Here is a 20828-nt window from a genome sequence, read left to right as displayed (position 1 = left end):
GTTCTTGGATCGTGGACACAAGGCTTTAAGCCCGTATCAGACTACGGATTGGGATTGGGATTAGATTGAAATTTAACCAATCACAGTAAAGTGTACTAATCTCAAGTTCAGTAACTTTTACTCTGGTTGGTCAAATTTCAATCTAATCCCAATCCCAATCCATAGTCTGATACGGGCTTTAGACCGTGCCCTAACTTGCTCCAACGACCAATACCGTCACCTCAGTCGTAAAGAAAATGACGGTATTGGTCGTTGGGGCAAGGTAGGGGAGCATGTGGGGCATTCGACGCGAACGGACCTCTTATAAATGAACGATCTTCGGCCAATTGGGACGCGTCGTTGCGCCGCGAGGCGGCGCGAGCGGCGGCGCCGCGCGGCTGCAGGCCGCGAGAGCAGCACGAACATCCGTGCAGTCGATGTTGTGAACCCCTATTACGATTCCGTGGCGCGCCGGCGCAACACAAACCTTCTGGTTAGAGTATCCATTTTGATCACATGTGAGTATCCCGAGCTGCTCTCGCTTTCGGCTTTAACTAATGGTGCTAATTGCCCGAACGAGCGGCGGAACGTTGACAATACACGGGTAAATGTCGGGCCGGCTCGCGTCCGCGCGGCGGCGGCGACGCGGCGCGACGTGACGCCACGCGGACGCGACGGCAACGCGGTCTTCCGCGCTGGCAATGTGGCCCGCTCTCGCCCGTACGGTTCCGTGCCTCGCTTCGGCTTCCTACCGCTTGAAATACGCCGTGCGCGCCTAGCCCGCCGGCGTCTCGGGGCGCGTCGCGTACGCGCGCCACGAACGCGATCCGCGCGGATCGACCCAGCGCCGCGGGGCGCCCGCGGTCCCCCCGTGCTCGGGCCGCGCGAGAGATCTTTGGTTAGTCGCGCCTCCCCGTCCGCCTCCGACACCTCTTGTTCGCACGCGAACTCCCTGCGCGACGACGCGCCACGTGGTCACCCTGCTCATCCGGGTGTAACCACGTTGCCGGAAAGCGCTCCCGGGTCCTGGTGACTCGCGTGTTGCCGATAGAAATCACGAGCCGAACGACGTCGGTCTACGTAGAAACGTGCGGATAATTCCGTAAAGGCGAGAATGTTGTCGAATCCGTAATTTCTATTCAGTCGGTCTTTGTTTCTCGTGCCGATGACGACGCCGATATTTCATTTCTCACGTTCGTCAGCTAAGCGGATGCAGTTTCAGAATTTTTTCAGTAGAATTCGGCGCTCCAAGTAGCTTCGTCAGTGCACGATTAAAGTAGGGGTGCGTTGTGTTTCGCGCATGATACATCAGTTCTTTAATCTTCTTTAACCTTCTTTAACATTTGAATAAATGGTGCATCATGGGCGAAACTGAGCGCATTCTTAGTAGGGTATCAATGGGCAAAGAGATCTAGCCTGTCTCTGCACCATTAGTGTCAGGTTTAGAGCGTTTTTCTCCAGGAGAGGTTGATCTACGAAACAATTGACTAGTTGAGTCATTGATTTAACCGCCTTTTAATACCAATTTGTGCCCCGCGCAGATATCCATCAAACAACAATGGCAGATATCGAGGATACTCACTTTGAGACTGGAGATTCAGGCGCCTCCGTGACATACCCTATGCAGTGCTCGGCACTGCGCAAAAATGGCTTCGTCATGTTGAAATCTCGCCCGTGCAAGATTGTAGAAATGTCGACTTCTAAGACTGGCAAACATGGTCATGCCAAGGTTCACTTAGTAGGTATCGACATATTCACCTCCAAGAAATATGAGGATATCTGCCCCTCCACACATAACATGGATGTGCCGTTTGTTAAGCGGGAAGATTACCAGGTAAGGGCGCGTCTTCTCACTTTCCTGCACATTAGCGGACTAAATGTAGCGTTGTCCTTCCACACTTTTAATCTATTTATTCGTCGGACTACTGACAATATTTCTATCATTGCACCTTATTGTTGCTTGCATTTTGTGCCGAGTACTAATGATTCAAACTTTGTTGTTAATGCAAGGAGGGATGGGTCGAACAAAGTCCATTTTAAAACTTCGAGTCACCCGCGACACGTAAAGAATGCGTTTTCGCAAGATATGAAAAGCATTGCAATTGTTTCGCGACAGCTTACAGATATATCTGACGACGGCTATCTCTGTCTGATGGCTGATAACGGAGAACTGCGCGAAGATCTCAAGATACCTGATGGTGATTTGGGAACACAGCTACGTGCTGATTTCGATTCTGGAAAAGAGTTACTTGTAAGTATGCCTTTGTGCGCACAAGGAACTGTACTTGTTAACGTTCCTGCATGTTGTATTCAAATTGTAATATTGTTTAGAATGCAATTGTGAATACCGTCAAACTGTGCGTATGTGAGACACATGTGCGGGCAGTTTGTCTTGCATAGTTTACAATTTTATTTACATGATGTATGAATTCGCAATTTGTCGAGGAACAGGTCAAATGAAATAGAAACTCACACGATTCGCTTAATGTGATTTCTCTACTTCTAACATATAATTTATGATAGTGAAGAACGTAAAAGTTTCTGATTTTCTTCATTAATTTATATTATTTTTCGTTACAAGTACCAATGATTCATTAACTCGTGCGGTTTGACTGTAGTTTTCAAAAACTTTGGAGCACAGTAGCACTTGCATCATTTGTTACTGCTAATTTTTTGTAGGCAGTTTTAGAAATTGTTCTGAAAGTTAAAACTATAATGGTGCAGCCAATTGCCCGTGGCATTGTCGGATTTCAAAATATTTTCCTAATTTTCTTCATTTTCATCGTATTACACACAAAGATTACTATTACGTACGTATATACGTACAGTTGTATTTAAAAAGTTAATATTTACCTGTAATGTTCCTTCAATAGTAGCGCGTCGTTTTTAAGTAAGAGTCACTCACCGAGAATTTCATACTAGAATAATATATACTGTATAAATCTATTTTGTACTTTTTAGTGCACTGTACTCAAGGCATGCGGTGAGGAGGTAGTAATTGCCGTCAAAAATAACACCTCCCTCGACAAATAATTGTGTTCAGCCGGACGACTACGACGACAGAAGCCCAACACACATTCGAGCAAAAACCACCCGCTTAGCCAATCAATCAACACCTTTACTATTGGTCAAACAGGATAAACAACATTAATATAACCAAAAAAAATCTAGAGGAAGATGATGAAGAGAGTGGAAGCACGAAAGAGAGAGAGAGAGAAAAGAGTGTCTGAGAGAGTGAGAAAGAGAATAGAAATTGAGGGGGAGAAAGGGGAGAAAGCAAAACGGGCTAGCAGTTCCACGTAACAACAGCAACGCGCCAATGCGAGAAACGACTTTTATCGAAATGATATCCGCTTTACTTAATTATTTTATTCAACAATATTCAACTAAAATCCGAAAAAGCAAAAACTAGGTATACGTACAATTATGTACACTTGGACACGTATACATACAGATAAACAGGCAGATACAGATACATATATACCTAGATACACGTATACCTAGTCAGTTACACACACATACACACGCGTTGTTTGTTATATAAGAAAGTGGTGACAACTTCAACAGAAAGTTGATTGGAAAATAAAAACTGAGAAAGCCTTGAGATACATCCTGGACTTTTTTTTTTTAAAGAATAGAGAGAAGAAATTATTTACAACAGCTTTGTAACTTATTACACTTATGTGTGTGAGTGAGAGAGAGAGAAAGAGAAAGAGAGTACATGAGAGAATATGCGAGAGAAAGAGAAAATTGTTGGAGACCAATATGAAGAGGTCGTGGGAAAAGGACCCTGAAGTCCTTGAGCGCGCGCGCGCGGAACAATTTTTCATGGGATGCTAGCGATGCCCGACACAAAGCAGCTCACTTCAAGCATCTTTCCTGTAATGATCGATAAGACTGGAGTTTCGCTATATGGGATTTCTACACAATGCTAAAAGTTTCCTTCTTTTTTTATAGAAAGAGCTCGAGTTCTCGAGATTTTTAGGTCTAATATAACTTTAATTTAATAAACGTCGAAGTTTATTCGATATGAAAGAGTATATATCCATGAATTTGTCGGGTACATGAATATCGCTCAATTCACGAGATCCTTAATCTTCCTGACTTCTCATGTAAATTTTTCAGAAATTAACTGTTAGATTTTTTATTTTGAAATTTTGAGATCTTGAATATCCAAGATTAAAAATTTTTTTGAACCTTTCCGTTTCCAATTCGCAAAATTTTAATTCTCTAGAGAACTCAAATTCCTGATCCTTTTAACCACTAAAGTTTACAACAAAGTTGTAAATAATTTCGTTCTCTCTATTCTTTAAAAAAAGTCCAGGATGCATCTCTAGGCTTTCTCAGCTTGTATTTCCCAATCAACTTTCTGTTGAAAAGTTGTAGTTGAAAAGTTGTCACTTTCTTATATAAAGCGTTAGTAGCTAAAAGGATCAGGAATTTGAGAATTCTCTAGAGAATTAAAATTTTGCTAATTGGAAACTAAAATGTTAAAAATATTTAAAATCTTAGATACTTGAAGATCTGAAAATTTCAAAATAAAAAATCTAACAGTTAATTTCTGAAAAATTTACATGAGAAGAGTCAGGAAGATTAATGATATCGTAAAGTGCGTGATATCCATGTACCTGAAAAATTCATGGATTCCGAATATAAGATTTTAAATTCATGGATTTGAAATCTATGAATTTGGATCTTTAAATTTTTAAGTATGCAATCAATTTTTCAAAGATCTCAAAATCGTAGGAATTTTGAGATAAGAGGAATAAGTTTGTATGAGACATGAAATACGTGTAAGAACTTTAGAAATACGTGTAAGAACACGATAAAGTCATGATACAGAAGAGTCGAGATAAACGATTTAGACCTTTAAATCCAGGAACATCGAGATCTTGAGAATCACACAAACTAACACTTTGCGCGTTTTGAAACAGCTGGTGCGACGCGATATAACATCGCGTCAAGTTCGGAGACTGTAATTGGCTTACGAATGCTCAGATTTTATTACATTTTATTGTAATATCTCGTTTTAATAAACATTTTTCAGAACAGGTTACACAAACCGCCTTCAATCAATAAGATAACTTTTAATTAGACTGTGTAACATTAGAGACAGAGATTATAATTAGATACAGTGAGAGGAGAGCCGCGAGTGGAAGATTCTTGTGTGAACTTGCAAAGTGTGCGTGAAGAACTTTTTTCCTTACCATCCTTTCCATCTCATGACATCGTTTGTATAAAAGAAAAAAAAATTGTTCCGAAAGTGCAGTCTGAATGATTAGGAATAATTATAAGCAGATAATTAACTACGAGAGTGTAATCACAGTTATCATTGGAAGGTATACGTTTTTCTCCCTCATGGAACTCTGTGACTTTGAATTTGCTCGATTTGGTGTCCTCGCGATAACTCGCATCCTGTTTTTCTGTAAAAGAATTATCTTATCTCCAATACAAAACACAGCGTTCTAGAGATTTTAAGTTTTTATTTATTTTTTTCTACGTTGAAACATTCAGATTGCTTATGACTCGCTGCGAGAACTTTGACATCATCCGAACCTCGTTAGGATCGTCGTTTTAAATATGCTCCTAGCGATTAAATGTCCTTCAACACTTAACAAAGTTCCTTTACGTAACAAATAAATACGAAGACCCCAAATCGCCAAATATATGTATATGTAAATTCCGATATATCTAACAATTATTATCCTTACATCCCTCCTAAAAGCTATATCTTATAAGAGTTTGTTTTCAAGTCCTTTATTCAATAAAAGGGTAACCGCGAAACAACGCGCCTTCCTTGATGACTTTGATTTTTTGCGACGATATTAAAATCGAAAACTTGTCTATTATAATCGAAATAAACAAAATAACGTCTAATTAATTAATACTGTAATCTATGTGTGCTATGTTGGACCAGGCTCATGATTCTTTCGACTGTTAATTATAACCGAAAGAGAGAAGGTATCAATATACATATGGAAAAAGAATAATAGTATAGAAATACTGGAAGAAAATATTCACAGGAGCGACATGATAATGTCTTTTTTTAGCCCTTTCTTAGACTGACTCGCCCGCACACTGCCATCATTCGGAATTTGCAAAAAAAAAAAGGAAATATTAAATTACTTTGTTAAGTTAATTCATATAATAGTATAATTATGGAAGAAATAAGTTATGGGTAATAATATCGGTGGTGTAAATCAAGTGTAAAAAAAGGCACTAACATAAAAACTGCTTTTCTTTTCGTTTATGTACTTACGAATTCTACGCGGTATTTTTTTTTTTTTGCGTCTCCGTTACAAGAGATAATCTAGTGCGCTCATGGATCATATAGAATATGCGAGATTCTCAATATGTATGATTGCGCAGTCATTAGCAAGGGTTCAAGGATTTATGGTACCAGGAGTCTTCGGTATTCGTTTGTCACCTCACGTATCAAGAGTGTCGACGAGTTTCGAGGATGAGAGTAAAAGGAATATTTAGTTGTTGCTTTCAAGGTGCAAGATTCGTGGTACTGGCGATCCTTCGAGATCCTGATAACTTGTCAGTCCAAGGATCTGTAGTATCAAAGATCCATGCGTATTAGAGCACGCCGGAACAATGTATACGGAATAAATTGCGTAAGAAAGACTCCGATAATAGGGATCTGCAGCTTTCTAGAGGATCTATGGTACCAGCAGATTTTTGTACTCGTGAAATTTAATACAAACGAATAAAGTTTAATTTGAAAACTTTTATTTACGCATTATATATGGATTCATCATTAACAAATGCAAAATGCAACCGCTCCTTTTGGACTTTTGCGTAAATAAGTCGTTTTACACTGTCCCTCGGAAAGGATTAGCTGTGACACAAATTTAACTTTAAATAGCGTAGACGGGTTATCCTTTAATATCCAAATGTTATAATTTTCAGTTTGTCTCACTTTTTCCTATCTAAATAATTTCAATATAAATGAATTATTTTTTGTGAGCAGCTTTTGAAAGATTTCCATTTGCGAGGACAAAATTTCCTTACAATATTTCCTCCCCAACTTTACGCAAACCGTTGTATTGTTTTCAGCGCTAAATATCGCGCTTTTAAATTTAACCCTAAACAGTATAAGCGGAACATTAATACTTTTTAAACATTACAAAAATGTTATGAATTCGTTACCGTTTTGCAATCATTCATAAAACTTTATACAAATCAAAAGAATTACTAAATGTATTTTTTTTAGCTTTTACATAGTAAGCATTATGTTATTATAATTCACTCTCTTTTGCATTTTACATTGTTCTTTACCTAATTTACCGTTCTAAAACGCGTTGCACCTTTCCCGCATATTTACAATAAACTCTATTTCATTCTAAATTAAACAAAGTATTTCATACTGTTTAGGTTTAATCAACGCGTCCGTGATTGATTCATATCTCTTTAGGGCAACAAAGTACAGTAATAAGTGTCATCTCCGATAATGCAGACAATAATTCGTAGAATTTTATGAGCTCTATAGATACGGTCCGACTTGGAAAAGGCTCAAGTCACGGCATTTAAAATTCCCAAAGAGTCCAACAAGATTTTACGACCTATATGGGAAAAAACTCGCAAGACCGCCGCAAAAGATTCAGAAACTCTTAAGAATCCAAAGTCCCGCGGATTCTAAAGATATAAAGACGCCTATGAAAATCGAGAGATCCCAAGCGAGATGAAAGGATCCAAAAATACCATGAAATCTATTCATAATCGTAATCGAAACTTTCCTGCTCTTCACAAGATCAATTGTTAGCGTTTCGCCTCTGCAGCGCCGCCGCGAGATCTTGCCTGAGCGCGGCCTGTTGTCTCTGGTCGGCCAAAGATTGCACCGACCGCAGCCCATTCACGATGTCCTTCGTTTTGCCGAAGTAGATCTCATTTAACGTGTTACGAATCTTGTTCTCCATGTCTTCCACCATTCTGCCGATGTTCGCGATATGAGGGGACGTTTCGCTGATCTGCGCGTCCTGCTCCACCTGCGATTGCGAAACATGCAATGTTTTTTAATCCGCCAAGACGCAAGGCGAACTTGGAAGCGAATCAACGAAAATGGAGCCGAGAGCTTGGCGCAGTTTTCAACATCGTGTGTCGAATTGTAAGATTTACCTGACGTGTTAAACTGCCACCCAAATTCATTGTACCAGAGCCATGCTTGTTGGTCTGCAGCCACAGCATGGCCGTCGATGTGAGTTTGTAGTGAGCGGTGCGGCCGGTCGATTTCTCCTGCACCTCGACCACGTGTATCGAGTCCCAGCATCCCTTGATCTTCTTGGAGCCGTCGCCGGCCTTCTTGATGAGAATCACCGCCGCAAAGCCGTGATCCAAGTCCCACAAGTACACCGACGAGACTCCACCTTCGAAATAGAGCTCTCGATACTGATCAAAGGCATGATTGGCGTCTATTTCGAGTTTCCTCAATCGCTCGGAAGGCATCGAGCCATCCTCCAGCGGCGGATCGTAAGTGTTGCTCCAGGGAGATCTGTAAAAATCGTCGTGTTTGTTCGATGGACAAACTACCTTCTTTCCACTGAGTGACCTAAACAATTCTAAAAGAGTTGCCATCAAACCTGTAGGAATCCCCGTCCCTATTGTAGTCGCACAACAGGTAGTCCTTGCCAGACTCCTTGTCCTTGGCAATCTTCAGCGGTTGATCTACGGAGGACAGTAGATCCTCGCACAGCGAAGGAACCAAGTCGATCAGGTCGCTGAGGTTTTTCTCAATTTGCTGCGGAGGCAGTCTCCGCATCAGGTCTAGCGCACAATCCATTTGCTGCTCTGTCTGCGGTACGCACATGTAACAGAGAAACGGGAGTACAGTACACAACTTATGCATTCACGACGCTGCTAATCGACCCCCTATTTCTCTCTCCGGGCAACTACGGTTTCGAGCGCGAGCGAAAGGGGTCCGCGGACGACCGCGCGAGCGGGGCTTGGCCCCCGGACGGTTCCTGGAATTGCATTTAATTGCCGAGGCACACGCGTCTAGACGCGACGACAAGCGGACGGGCGAAACGCAGAGGCTGATTGTCTTACCATACTGTCGCAATTTAAATTGGTTATAGGCCGACGAACATCAAAATCTTATTGGCCGACGTCGACAATGAGGTAAACGTAAAACGTATTTTTTTTATTAGCCACTACCTCGCCAGGATCGTCTCAAAAATAAACGAGACGGGCATTGAAAGGGTGTGTCGTGGTGCGAGCGGCGATTGGTTTGTCGCGCTCGTCGCTGGGCTGTTGGCCTCCGAAAGGAGCGAGGTTAACTGTTCGCGTCGCAGGCTGGCCAAACTGAGCGCTCCCGCGGCGGCCGCCGCGTCGCGCGAGCGGATTGGCCGGTCGCGCGCGCGCGCGAGATTGCGCTGATTCGCGCTGATTTCACCCAGTGCAGATGGTTCTCTCCACGGTGTAAAGACACAAGGTGAAACATTGCGCGTGCAACCGATTTTTCGGGCAAATTGTTGATTGGCTCTTCCTGCGTTCGACCGCCAATGATTTGCAGTTGGAAGGTTGGGGCAAATTTCTGATTGGTCCAATTCGGCGGTTTGGGCCACTTCTGATTGGTTGACACTGGCGCACCCGCCAGATTGCTCCACCTTGTATCTTTAAACCATGGTTCTTCCATTCTTCCTGTATCTCAACCCCAGAAATGTGAACGGACCTTCATGCGTACGTCCCCGCGCGTTTCGCGCCTCTCTCTCTCTCTCTCTCTCTCTCTCTCTCCGATGCGCGATTAAAAAAGGGCTAATTTTTTTTTTACCGCAGTCCTGAATCTCTCTATGACAAACGCGCGGAATTTGCTCTCCCCCTCCCGTTCTGATTCTCTAGAGATCGCGCCTCTCGTCCCGCGCGTCATCTCGTCGCCGCTATTGAATTCATCACCCTCGGTCGAGCTCCCGAGTGCTACGTGTACGGTGTGTGTGTGTGTGTCTGTGTGTGTCGTGTACGTGTACGTGTGTGCGTGCGTGTACATGCACGGTCCGCGTTAAACTGTAAAGTGTTTGGACACATTGCGTCCCGATGATGGCGAGTCTGCGTGAATACGCGCGATTAATCCGGCAGTAATGATAGTGATCGCGCGCCTTATCGCGGCTGATCGCGGGTGACGCGGCGAGCTCGCGCGGACAAGACAACCGGGGCCTCGTCTCCCTCCCGCCTCATATTCATGACCCTGGTATCCTCGTGAGCAAGAAGCGAGAATGGGTGTTGGCCTCAAACCACTCGAGTTCACGGATTGTTTAACCGACAGTCCGTACTTCCGCGAGAATCTTCACTACCACGAGCGCGAATTGGAGAAGACCAGCCAGCAGATCAAGCGGCTCGTTAAGGAGGTCAAAGATTTATTGCTGGCCACTAAGAGTGAGTTCGGGGGACGGCGGTTCCCCTCCCTCCCCGCCCTCGCCTCCTTTTTTTTTTATCCGGCCCGTCGGGACATGTGATTGTTGTAACAGCTGTTGCACGTACAATTTAACTTGACGAGCGATTAGCGAGAGTCGGCGCTTGTGCGACGTTTCTCCACGACGCAGCGAGTTTTAGGGATAGCGATCTGCCCGCTTTTTCCTCCTTCGTTAGAGATAGACGAGTATCCGCCCCCCCTCCCCCTCCCATTAATGTAATCCTAGACCGGGCCTTGTTCGTTAAATTAGTCAATAACGTTGGTGTCTTTCTAGACCTGTCGAGGGCACAAAGAGCCTTTTCCAAAACGTTGCAAAACTTTAGTTTCGAATGCATCGGCGAGAGCCAAACCGAGGACGAGACTCACATATCGCAAAGCCTGAAAGAATTTGGCAAGCTCATCGCATCCATAGAAGATGAGAGGGATCGCATGGTACGCAACATTCCGAATGCGGATAAGGACTAGTTTGTAGTTGTAGCTTGTAGTTCTGGTTTGTAGAATCTATTTGCTCCGCCCGTGGCTTCTGACACATGACTCTGCGATTCTGTAATGTTAACATAAGGAAGGATTCATTTAAGTGCCATCTTTTAAGAGACTGCTATGATGTCATCGTCGGGTCTTAATATAGCTTTTCCTCCTTCTAGCTGGAACAAGCGTACAACCAGATTATACTGCCCTTGGAAAATTTTAGGAAAGAACATATCGGTGGAGTTAAGGTAAAGCCATGATTCTTACATGCGTATATATTTATTTGTAAAATACTTCAGTTTTAACAAATTAATGAAGTTCACAAGGCTCTCGTGTGACAAACATAAATTCGAAGGAATAGGGACCGAAGAGCCGCGACAGGATGTTAAATGTCTAGATAATTGTTATTTGAAATTTATTGCGACAAATACTACATCAGCTAGGATGAGGTGATATTTTTCGCGATAAATTTCAAATGAGAATTATTTAGACGTTTAACATCCTGCCGCGGCTCTTTATTCCTTCGTATTTCAGTTTTATTTACCTAACGAATGTAATGAATATTCCTCGCATCCGACATTTCAGGATGGAAAGAAGAAATTCGAGAAGCAGACGATCAAATTTTGCCAGAGCCAAGAGCGTTACTTGAATTTATCCACGAAGAAGCAGGACAATGTTTTGCAAGAGGTGCGTTTAATGCTCTACGAAAAACGAGAACTGTATATTTTTAAAACGACTGACATCTTGTATGTGCATGTGCGCAGGCTGATGCAACCTTGGAGATGGCCGAGAGACACTTCTCCCAAGCCAGCCTGGAATATGTATTTTTACTGCAGGAGGTTCAGGAGCGGAAAAAGTTTGAATTTGTCGAAACGGTGATTGTTTGAACGACTACATAATTATCTCTTCTTGCGTTCGCTTAAGTCTTGCGCGTGAAACACGTGTGCGCGTGCCAAATTGCTAAGCACAGTCTAACGTGGCGTAAAACTTTCTAGTTGTTGGGATTTATGTTTGGATGGCTGACATTCTATCATCAAGGCCACGAGGTTGCGAAAGATTTTAAACCTTATATGACGGAGCTGCAATTGAAGATCCAGAAGGTTGGTAATTAATTGCTGTAACGCGTCTCTAACTGCTTAAACGTACGTGTTAAGCGATATAAGAGAAAGTATTTTATCTCTCTAGTCGGTATACTTATTTCCAGCTAATTCGCATTACGCGAGTGACGATGTAACGTAGAATCACTATTTTAACGATTTAGTGCTACCGCTGCTATGTTTTGTATGCAAGAAGATGTTTTTGAAACATGCATCACTAACATTTAGATACACGTTTGTTCTACAGTATTTCTAATATCACTCACAACGAGAGTTCTTAGCTTGAATTAGGCAAAGTTACACATGCAAAACACAAGTTAACAAGTTAGTGATTAATTAAAAATTAATTTTGATAGATTTAAAAAGAAACATACAGAATTCCGCAAGTAACGCGCGCATATGTGGTTGCTAATAAAACAAATTTAATTTGTGTTTACATTGCGCATTAAAGTAGAGTTTAGCAGAAGTGCATTGTTATAAATATTTGATATAATTTTCTTTTTGGAATCATGGTATGAGGATATCGCTGGAACAAGAACCATGGCCTCGAGCCGTAGCCGTCGAGAGATCAAATCTGTAACACACGGCTAAATTACTCTTTATAATATATAAATTTATTAGGATTGATAACAGCATGGATAATTGCTTACTAATTTTTATTTGTGTGTGTGCGTGTGTTTCACAAGACTAGAGAGAATTTCCTTGCTACCCGGGATAAAACTGAATCACTTATGAATAAAATGAAGGACATGAAAAAGGTACGTTGTATAGAGATTTTTTTGCATCTCTTCTTTTCATTACCTAGTAAACACCAGACGTGTAGAAACATGTTGTTTCGTGGTTTTGCAAATATTATTCTATCGCATAAAGTGCATGCGTTGAAAATCAAGTATATCAATTTGGTTACTTATCAATAATTATGAATATTTTTTTAAATGTAAAGTATCCTTTCTGTACATACCCATAATCGTTTTTTTCCCTTAGTCCGCGGTAGAAAGTGGTCTCAATAAGTCGCACTCGCGTGAAGGCTATCTGTTCCTAATGGAGAAAAGTAAGTCCATTGTAGCATAAACAGATGTTTTTTTGGTACACGGGTAGAATTTTCTCTTAAAATTTGTCCTGAAAATCATGTAATCGTGGGGCAACACAGCATTTCGAAGAACTTTGTGAGTTTCTTAAAATGTCATGTTGTTCCACGCTTACATGATTTTCAAGGTAAATTTTAAGAGAAAATTCTCTCGGTGTAAAAACTAATTATTTCGGGGGCGCTAGTACAACTGCCTTTTATATTACAAATGTCGCCGGTTACATCGCTAAAAACATGATGTTTGTAGAAGCATTTGGTACAACATGGACAAAACAATATTGCACATATCAAAAGGATAGGAAAGAATTCACTATGATCCCTTACAATCAACTCACAGGAAAATTTGTAAGTGAAAATTACAAAGAAATTATTAACACATGTAACGTGTGCTCTTATCGAGGATCTTTGGGATAATGTCTCAACTTTTTTTTTTATAGAGTAGCAAGGAAACCTTTACGCTAGCGTCTTGCATACGACGAACATCGGATACCATCGAGAAAAGATTTTGCTTTGATATCACTGCCGTTGATAAGTAAGTTCAATTCAACTTTAATCATATTGAACATACAGTTATTTCAGCCTACTCTATTTCATTCTATAAACGAAAGATGATTAAAAGAAGCCTCTTTGTTGTTTGCAGACCAAATGTAACATATACATTCCAAGCACTTTCCGAAGAGGATAGAAAGTTATGGATGGATGCTATGGATGGGAAGGAGCCTGTAAGTATCTTGGTGCATTTAAGTGATGTCGAAAATCGCTCTTACTAGTAATATCCTTTTTCTATCTTTCATGGGTGCGTGAATTGTGTGTAATTATCGAGGTATTTTTTCAGACCTTCAGTCCGCGATTAGGCTCTTCCGCAAAACCTGAAGATTTGACATTGGCTGAAACCGGTTTTACGTTTGTGTCGAAATGCATTGCGGCGCTGGAAGATAGAGGTGATTCTTTGTCAAGTTAATCGAGCTTTCTGATCGTTGATTTTAACAATTATCCCTCAATAATCATTCAACAGGACTAGAAGAGCAAGGTCTATACAGAGTGGTCGGAGTTGCTTCTAAAGTAAGCAAACTCCTGACGATGGGTCTTGATAAGAGGAAAGTGGATAAGCTCAACCTCAGTGATCGTTTTGAGTGGGAGAGTAAAACTATTACCAGTGCGCTCAAAACTTACCTGAGAACATTGTCCGAGCCGTTGATGACCTTCCGATACTACAACAGCTTCATTACATCTGCGAGTGCGTATAGGTATTCTTGATATCATATTGTTTTATTTTTACCATTGTGTCTATTTTTGAGGGTTTAAGGGATTCCACGAGAGATTTGCTCTTTTCTCTCTTTCTGTCTTTCTAAAGTAAATACTTGCCTTCGCTCTCCCCGTTATTATCATTTTTTCGACATATCAGTAACACTGACAGTGAATGCAAAACTAAAGTTTTATTGTGATATTTATATGCCATCTAACAGAACAGGAGATGAAGGAAATTCGGATAAATGATATACACAGTCTCGTTTATCGATTACCTACGGCCAATTTCAATATGGTGACCCTTCTTATTACTCATCTTTGCAGGTAAGAAATTATTATATTTATGGGATTTAGCGCTATCTGTGTATTTCGGAGATTTGCTTATAGACTATTTTCCTGTGATTTCACATTTTATTCGAACTTGGATGAAATTTTCAGCGTGGCGAAGAAAAGTGATAAAAATCTGATGACCGTGGGGAACTTGGCGGTGTGTTTCGGTCCAACCTTGTTACGACCAGAAGAAGAAACTGTAGCCTCTATAATGGACATAAAATTTTACAATATTGTCGTGGAAATATTGATTGAGAATTGTGAGAGAATAGTAGCTGGGCCACCCCAAGATTCTTTACGCGCGATAGCGGCACAGTCCACGCTGCAAACCAGCGTTATCCCAGGCAAAGTGCAATGTGTTATAGTAGAAGAAGGCCCGACTTCCTCGGGCAACGGAACGGCATTTTTAAGATATCCACTACACACGGCGGTAACGGTTACACCCGCATCGTCGCACGCGCACGTGAGTTTTCAGCATAGTCTTTTCTTTTATCGTTTTAATTTCGCATGTATATTTATGTATATCTTTGTTTACAGCTTGTTACAAGATCTTACTACGACGGCCAGCCTTTGACTGTTAACAAGTCGCCTACAGTCGACGAGAGAAACAACGGGGACTACGAGGATCTCGACAACACAAGCCATCGTATACCATCGTACTTGGACAGTCGCATCGGTAGCACCAGCGGCAGTGGCAGTCGCATCAAATTGACTAACACAAATCTCATGTATCATTCAGCCGACAAAGGTCTCTAGTTACATTCCTCTTTGTTGTATTCATAGACTTCTATATACTACTAGGCTGCTACTTTCGAGTTGAAAAGTGAGGCAAGAGTTCCGTCATGTTTTGTTAAATAAAGTAGTATGTGTGATACACCGATGGACACACACTACTTTATTTACCTAACAAGACATGGTGGAACTCTTGCCTCACTTTTCAGTTCGAAGACAGCAGTCTAATAGTATATAGAAGTCTATGGTTGTATTATTTTGCAATAATCCGTAACGCCACTTTTTTTATACATAAAAATTTTATTATCTCAGTCCTGAGCGGTGGTAATACCAGTAGTTCGAGCGAATCGATCGCGTCGGATCCTCACCCCTTTACAAGCGAGTTACCGATAAAGCAAAAACGTGGCACCATGATATCCGTTCACTATCCTACGGCTTATCCTCAGCGTAACAACTCGTCATCGATATGCCCGTAAGATAATCAATTTTTCCGTCGACAAAAAGCTATATACGTTTTGTCGTACATTCGATAAATTCTTGATTGTGATTTTATGCATAATTGTAGCATCAACACTTCGCCCAGCAGTGGACGTTCGAGTCCTGGCCAAATTCCAGGAATTTGGTAAGTACTCAATACGTAAAATTTAGAAAGGTTGAGATTCTAAGTTTGTTTGAATTCTCAGGAGAGTACGGACCTTATACGCCTGTATGGCAGAAAACGATGGCGAATTATCATTTGAACCAAATCAAATTATTACAAACGGTAAGAGCAACGCGACATTATATATTGTTGATTTTGAAGAAAGCACGTAACAAAATATACTATTGCAGTCAAGGCCTCTTTGGAGCCAGGTTGGCTGGAAGGTACATTAAATGGTAAAACTGGTTTAGTGCCGAAGAATTATGTGGAGCAGCTACCCTAAGTACCGCGAGGATAAGAAACCAAAGAGCGTCTGAGAAAAATGTAGACAATTTTATTATTACAAGATAAATTTACAAATATTCTTTTAATGTTCTTGACACCAGTGAAGGAAGCAAATTAATGAGAGCTACGCTATACAATGCAAAGACAGCCGTGTGTTGAGCTTTCATATCAATTTTGGCTATACACTGCTTAGTCAATTATATATATATATATATATATACTCTTATGTAAACATAATTTATTAGAAGCCATCTTATTCTATGTGTAACTAAATTGTATATATAATCTCTTGCGAATGATATACATGTGCATAAGGAACATACAAGATTAATATTTCTTATGTATTTGAATACATTTATACTAAAAGAAAACATTCCCACGCAACATATGTATATGGAGATTCCATGGAGCTTGTAGGAAATTTTAAAGGCAATAACCATTCGTTTTATAGCATTGTATTATAGTTACAATAAAATATATAATGCCATATTGAGAAAAATACTGAATATCTCGGAACATTTTACAAACCTATCTATTATTTAATATTCTATCGCGCGGATATTAGAACAAATGCAAGACGTAACGCTTGAAAGACTGGATTCGAAGAACTAAACTTCAGTTTCGTTATAACTCAACATTATACGATCAAAGCATAAATGCACGAATATGTGAATAGATATATTTTATCACAATGTTGATTCCTGTAGAATGATATGCATAGTTCGTATCATTGGTTGACCCGAAATATTGATAAAAATGTCTATTTTTAGATACGCGTCACACATACATCTAACACAGTTACTACTCTCCAATTCAAGAAGGAATAATAAAAAAAACAGCCAATTTCACAACTTAAATTTTAATATTTGTATCTTGCTTTTTAAATGTTGAACTCTCAACTTGCATCGAGTCTAAGTAATTATATTGTTACTCAATAACAAAATACTGATAAATGTAGGATTAAAATGCAAACTGAAAACAAACACTTAAATATTTTAAAATTTGATGCATATAGTTATAAAATATTTTGTTTATATTAGGTGTACAAATGAATAATCCAATTTTTTTTAAGCGACTAACAATAAAGTATGCAAAATATGCATTGATGAACTAGTGCAATAAATTAGAGTAAGACAAGAATATATTTTCTCATTGTAGCTTACTGCACTAGTCCATCAGTGCAGGAACAGAAAACAAACCTTTAGTATGGCGAAAGGCTCAACATAATCATAAAAATTCAGTTTAGTAAAGTTAAAAATGGCAACGGATAAGGTGCATATCCGACACTGCATTCTTTATGAATTCCAACAAGGAAAAAATGCTGTAAAAGCATGCGAATCAATTTGTTCCTTTCTTGGCGAAGGTGTTGTATCGTACGATGTGTGCGCATTTTGGTTTAGACGGTTTAAAAGCGGCGATTTCAGTCTGAGTGACAAACAACGCATTGGAGGTCCTCGGAAATGCGACAATGACGATTTGGAGCAACTGCTCGCTGAGAATTCAGCGCAAACGCAAAAAGAGCTTGCAGACCAGTTAGGAGTAACGCAACAAACTATTTTCAAACGCCTACACGAAATGGAAAAGATTAATAATGAAGGAAAACGGGTCCGCATGAACTCAGTGAAGCCAAAAAAATCAAGGAGTAGCAGTATGCCTTTCTCTTCTCAATAAGCAGCGTAGAAAGTCTTTCTTGTAAAATGTATTTTTTTTATTTAACCAAAAGTTTTGCTTGAGCTTAATCATTGTATTACGTTAATTCTTTGGAAGTAAATAAATTATTGCAAAAATTTGACGTTTAGTTTTGATGTAAGTTATTACTCAACTGCGTCATGTAAATTTCTATAGCTAAACGTCCCGCTTTTAATGCATTCTTCTCTACGCTATTCCAGATTGAACTCATAAACAGGGTGTAACATAATATTGCAGTTAGAAGAATACACACTATATTCAAACCGATGTCTACGGCTATGGACATGTTCATGCAATTCAGCCAGATAGACCAGATTAATGGAACGATCAGTATACAAGCCGACAATCCATACCAGAAACGTTGACGTTGTACGCTCTTTAATGCGTTATCGCAAATCTCTGTTGCTTCTTTCAGAGAATCAGTAACATCTAGATCGTTCGTAACGTGCTTATCTGCAAAACAAATGTACATACACAAGTCTCAATCGTTAATAAGAAAAAGTGAATAAACAATTAAATGCATACGCGTGTGATACACGCGGAATATTTGAATGTACCATCGGTAAATTTCAGTGTAGCCATCACAGCTTCATGGTCGGAATAACTAAAATTCTTATATGGCACACGATTTGGCAAGGGATGTTGAAAGTTTGTAACTTCAACCTGAAAGTTATCGTGGATTAATGACTGTACATCGTATCGGCAGTTTCACGCGTCGATCCCTCACCTTCACAGTTTTTGAGCCCAAATACATGATATGATCTATACGCTTTCCATCCGGCTTCGTTCGAGCAAGTTTTGAGCTGGTGTAACTATTATTGGCACATTCGTTGGTCCCTCTATGGCTCGCACTATTGGGGCAAGCGTCCGCTAAGCCGGCAACACCTTGTATAATTCTGTACGCCAGGTCCTGCGGCTCAGTGTTGAGATCGCCGGCTAACACGACGGCATCCGCGCCGCCGCTCGTCATCCTTACGAATTGGGCAGTATCAAACGCCTGCAGCACTCTGTGAGCCATGTACTCGTCGTTCTCTCGATTATATTCCGCGTGTAACTGCAAAGTAAGAAACGGGCGAACGTTTGACATTCTATAAAAGACAAATCTTAAGCTGCACAAGCTGTACATTACACTTTTTATATCACATAGAGGAATGACGCTCTCTACTCGTAATCGAGTGACGACGAAAGCGTTTGCCAGCTAGACGTACATGTGTGATGTAAACGTTGACGTTCATGTTGCGAATGTTTATTTTACACAGCCCAACTCCTTTGCCACCGAACCAGTCCCCATGGTGGATCTTGTGAACGTAACCGTTCAGCGGCCACTTGTGAAACATAACGTCGTGAATGGGATACCGTGACAGGACGCATACTCCCGATCCGAAGACACCGCTGGGCAGGAAGCATAGAAATTACTGGTAAACAACTCAAATCATCTGGACGGTCTAACGCCGGTATATTACATTTGTCGTACAACAGAGTTTTCGAGCGCGCCGATTGGCTGTGCAGGATAGAAGAGCTCTCGAGTATCTAGAAATTTTCTAGCTTACAGACAATCAATGCGCTCAGGAAAATTATTGTACGACAAGTAGCCTTAAGGTGCCGTTGTACCTGTGAAAGTAATGCGAGTAGGGAAGCACTTCCTGCGCCTTCGTCTTTATCAGTTTAAAATCCTCGACAGACCAGACCTCCTGCAGGCAGATTATATCGTACTCCCGGCTGGCACATTTGTCCGCGATAGCGGATATGCGCGTGCACCTGTCTCTCGAGACATATGGTATGCCCCTGAAACGTCAAAGCGAACAACGGGTAACGCCCGGTCTACAATGAGTCGTTAGTCGTTAGTCAGAAGTCGGAACTATATGTTGGTCCTTTTTCTTCCACCCAGAAAGGAAAAGGATCAACATATAGTTGCGACTTCTGACTAACGACTAACGACTCATTGTAGACCGGGCCTAAGTCTAAAAGCCACGATTTTAGGCGTGTGTACGTTTTGTCAAGTGTCTTGGAACGGGTGCTCGCTCACCAGCAGTTGAGCGTCAGAACGTTCGCCGATATCTCGCTCGTCATCGTCCTTACTTCGGGTATATCGTCCTGCGGGAGAATACAACACGGCCATTAGATCAGTTGCGGACTGCCACGTTGTGGCTCGGCTCCGACAGTTCCATGCCTTTTAATAGCGAATACAGAGCGCGGGTATCTGGAGTGGTCTTTTCGAGCTCTTTCCTTTTCAAGTTATTTTATCGCCCAGGCCCACAGTTATCTCGAACTTGGAAGGAAACGGAAGGAAACTCTAACAAAAAGAACGCGTCTCTCCGAACGGCTGTTTTCACATGTTCTCCTCGCGTTCATGCGTTATATTAACAAAATGACATGGCAAGCCCTCGTCAGTGTGCAGACACGTAGGTAGGTACGCGTACATTCCTTATCGGTGCACCTTCCACGTTACGAGAAATGACAAGTCGAAGGAGTTATCGTCATTTCTTTGTGCGGGGACTCCGCACGCACTCGACACACGAACAGAGCTGGAGTCGGAAGGTCTGTTTTTTATATAACTGAACCGGCGGGGCACCAAGTTCAGAGTTTATCCTTCTTTCTCCACGTTAGACCGAGAAAGATAAACTCTGAACTGGTGCAACCTGCAGTTCAGCTACAAACAATAGATTAAAGGGCCGCCGGAGACCTCTGTCGATGGTAGCACGCATCATGGACTACGTTTCCACCGAGGGTCAGAGTCGGGCTAGAGTCGGGTCAGAATCGGGTTGGGGTGAGCGTTTTTGCGGTGGAAACACCAAACTGGGTCAGAATCGGGTTGGGGTTAGGTGTTCGCTCACCCCAACCCGATTCTGACCCGACTCTAGCCCG

General features: G+C 41.2%; 4 protein-coding genes across 8 annotated transcripts; 2 read left to right on the top strand and 2 right to left on the bottom strand.

Moving 5' to 3' along the window:
- Window positions 1–292: 292 nt before the first annotated feature.
- On the top strand, window positions 293–5663 carry LOC105570379 (eukaryotic translation initiation factor 5A). Its single transcript, XM_012027516.1, has 5 exons — window positions 293–497; window positions 1521–1813; window positions 2096–2230; window positions 2941–4039; window positions 4568–5663. Exons 1-4 carry the CDS (start codon window positions 308–310, stop codon window positions 3010–3012), a joined length of 690 nt encoding a protein of 229 aa, XP_011882906.1. The 5' UTR covers window positions 293–307; the 3' UTR covers window positions 3013–4039; window positions 4568–5663.
- A 570-nt stretch (window positions 5664–6233) lies between these two features.
- On the bottom strand, window positions 6234–9259 carry LOC105570377 (F-actin-capping protein subunit beta). 2 transcript variants are annotated; one of them, XM_012027514.1, is made up of 4 exons: window positions 9028–9259; window positions 8562–8773; window positions 8101–8473; window positions 6234–7970 (listed from the first exon to the last, which is right to left on the bottom strand). In XM_012027514.1, exons 1-4 carry the CDS (start codon window positions 9028–9030, stop codon window positions 7737–7739), a joined length of 822 nt encoding a protein of 273 aa, XP_011882904.1. In that variant the 5' UTR covers window positions 9031–9259; the 3' UTR covers window positions 6234–7736. The 2 variants fall into 2 exon arrangements, with proteins under 2 accessions (XP_011882904.1, XP_011882905.1); XM_012027515.1 differs by having other exon boundaries at window positions 9136–9259.
- Window positions 9260–9887: 628 nt separating this feature from the next.
- LOC105570376 (rho GTPase-activating protein 26) lies at window positions 9888–16773 on the top strand. Of its 2 annotated transcripts, XM_012027512.1 has the most exons (20): window positions 9888–10350; window positions 10662–10819; window positions 11032–11103; window positions 11441–11542; window positions 11620–11730; window positions 11851–11955; window positions 12639–12710; window positions 12937–13003; window positions 13287–13384; window positions 13477–13571; window positions 13680–13761; window positions 13875–13980; window positions 14055–14276; window positions 14506–14611; window positions 14726–15080; window positions 15155–15365; window positions 15662–15821; window positions 15915–15971; window positions 16033–16112; window positions 16181–16773. In XM_012027512.1, exons 1-20 carry the CDS (start codon window positions 10191–10193, stop codon window positions 16270–16272), a joined length of 2511 nt encoding a protein of 836 aa, XP_011882902.1. In that variant the 5' UTR covers window positions 9888–10190; the 3' UTR covers window positions 16273–16773. The 2 variants fall into 2 exon arrangements, with proteins under 2 accessions (XP_011882902.1, XP_011882903.1); XM_012027513.1 differs by lacking the exon at window positions 12639–12710.
- Window positions 16774–17966: 1193 nt separating this feature from the next.
- LOC105570375 (putative neutral sphingomyelinase) lies at window positions 17967–20638 on the bottom strand. 3 transcript variants are annotated; one of them, XM_012027510.1, is made up of 7 exons: window positions 20134–20638; window positions 19990–20057; window positions 19575–19748; window positions 19172–19355; window positions 18691–19017; window positions 18521–18626; window positions 17967–18416 (listed from the first exon to the last, which is right to left on the bottom strand). In XM_012027510.1, the coding sequence occupies exons 2-7, from the start codon at window positions 20031–20033 to the stop codon at window positions 18070–18072; spliced, it is 1182 nt and encodes a 393-aa protein (XP_011882900.1). In that variant the 5' UTR covers window positions 20034–20057; window positions 20134–20638; the 3' UTR covers window positions 17967–18069. The 3 variants fall into 3 exon arrangements, with proteins under 3 accessions (XP_011882900.1, XP_011882901.1, XP_011882899.1); XM_012027511.1 differs by having other exon boundaries at window positions 20384–20638; XM_012027509.1 differs by having other exon boundaries at window positions 19990–20638.
- Between the last annotated feature and the right edge of the window lie 190 nt (window positions 20639–20828).

This window comes from Vollenhovia emeryi, unplaced genomic scaffold (genome assembly GCF_000949405.1).
Source record: "Vollenhovia emeryi isolate VEMERY1.0 unplaced genomic scaffold, V.emery_V1.0 DF939120.1, whole genome shotgun sequence".
Taxonomy (NCBI): Eukaryota; Metazoa; Arthropoda; class Insecta; order Hymenoptera; family Formicidae; genus Vollenhovia; species Vollenhovia emeryi.
Note: the sequence above shows the minus strand (reverse complement) of the source record. Positions and strands in the feature narration are given on the sequence as shown.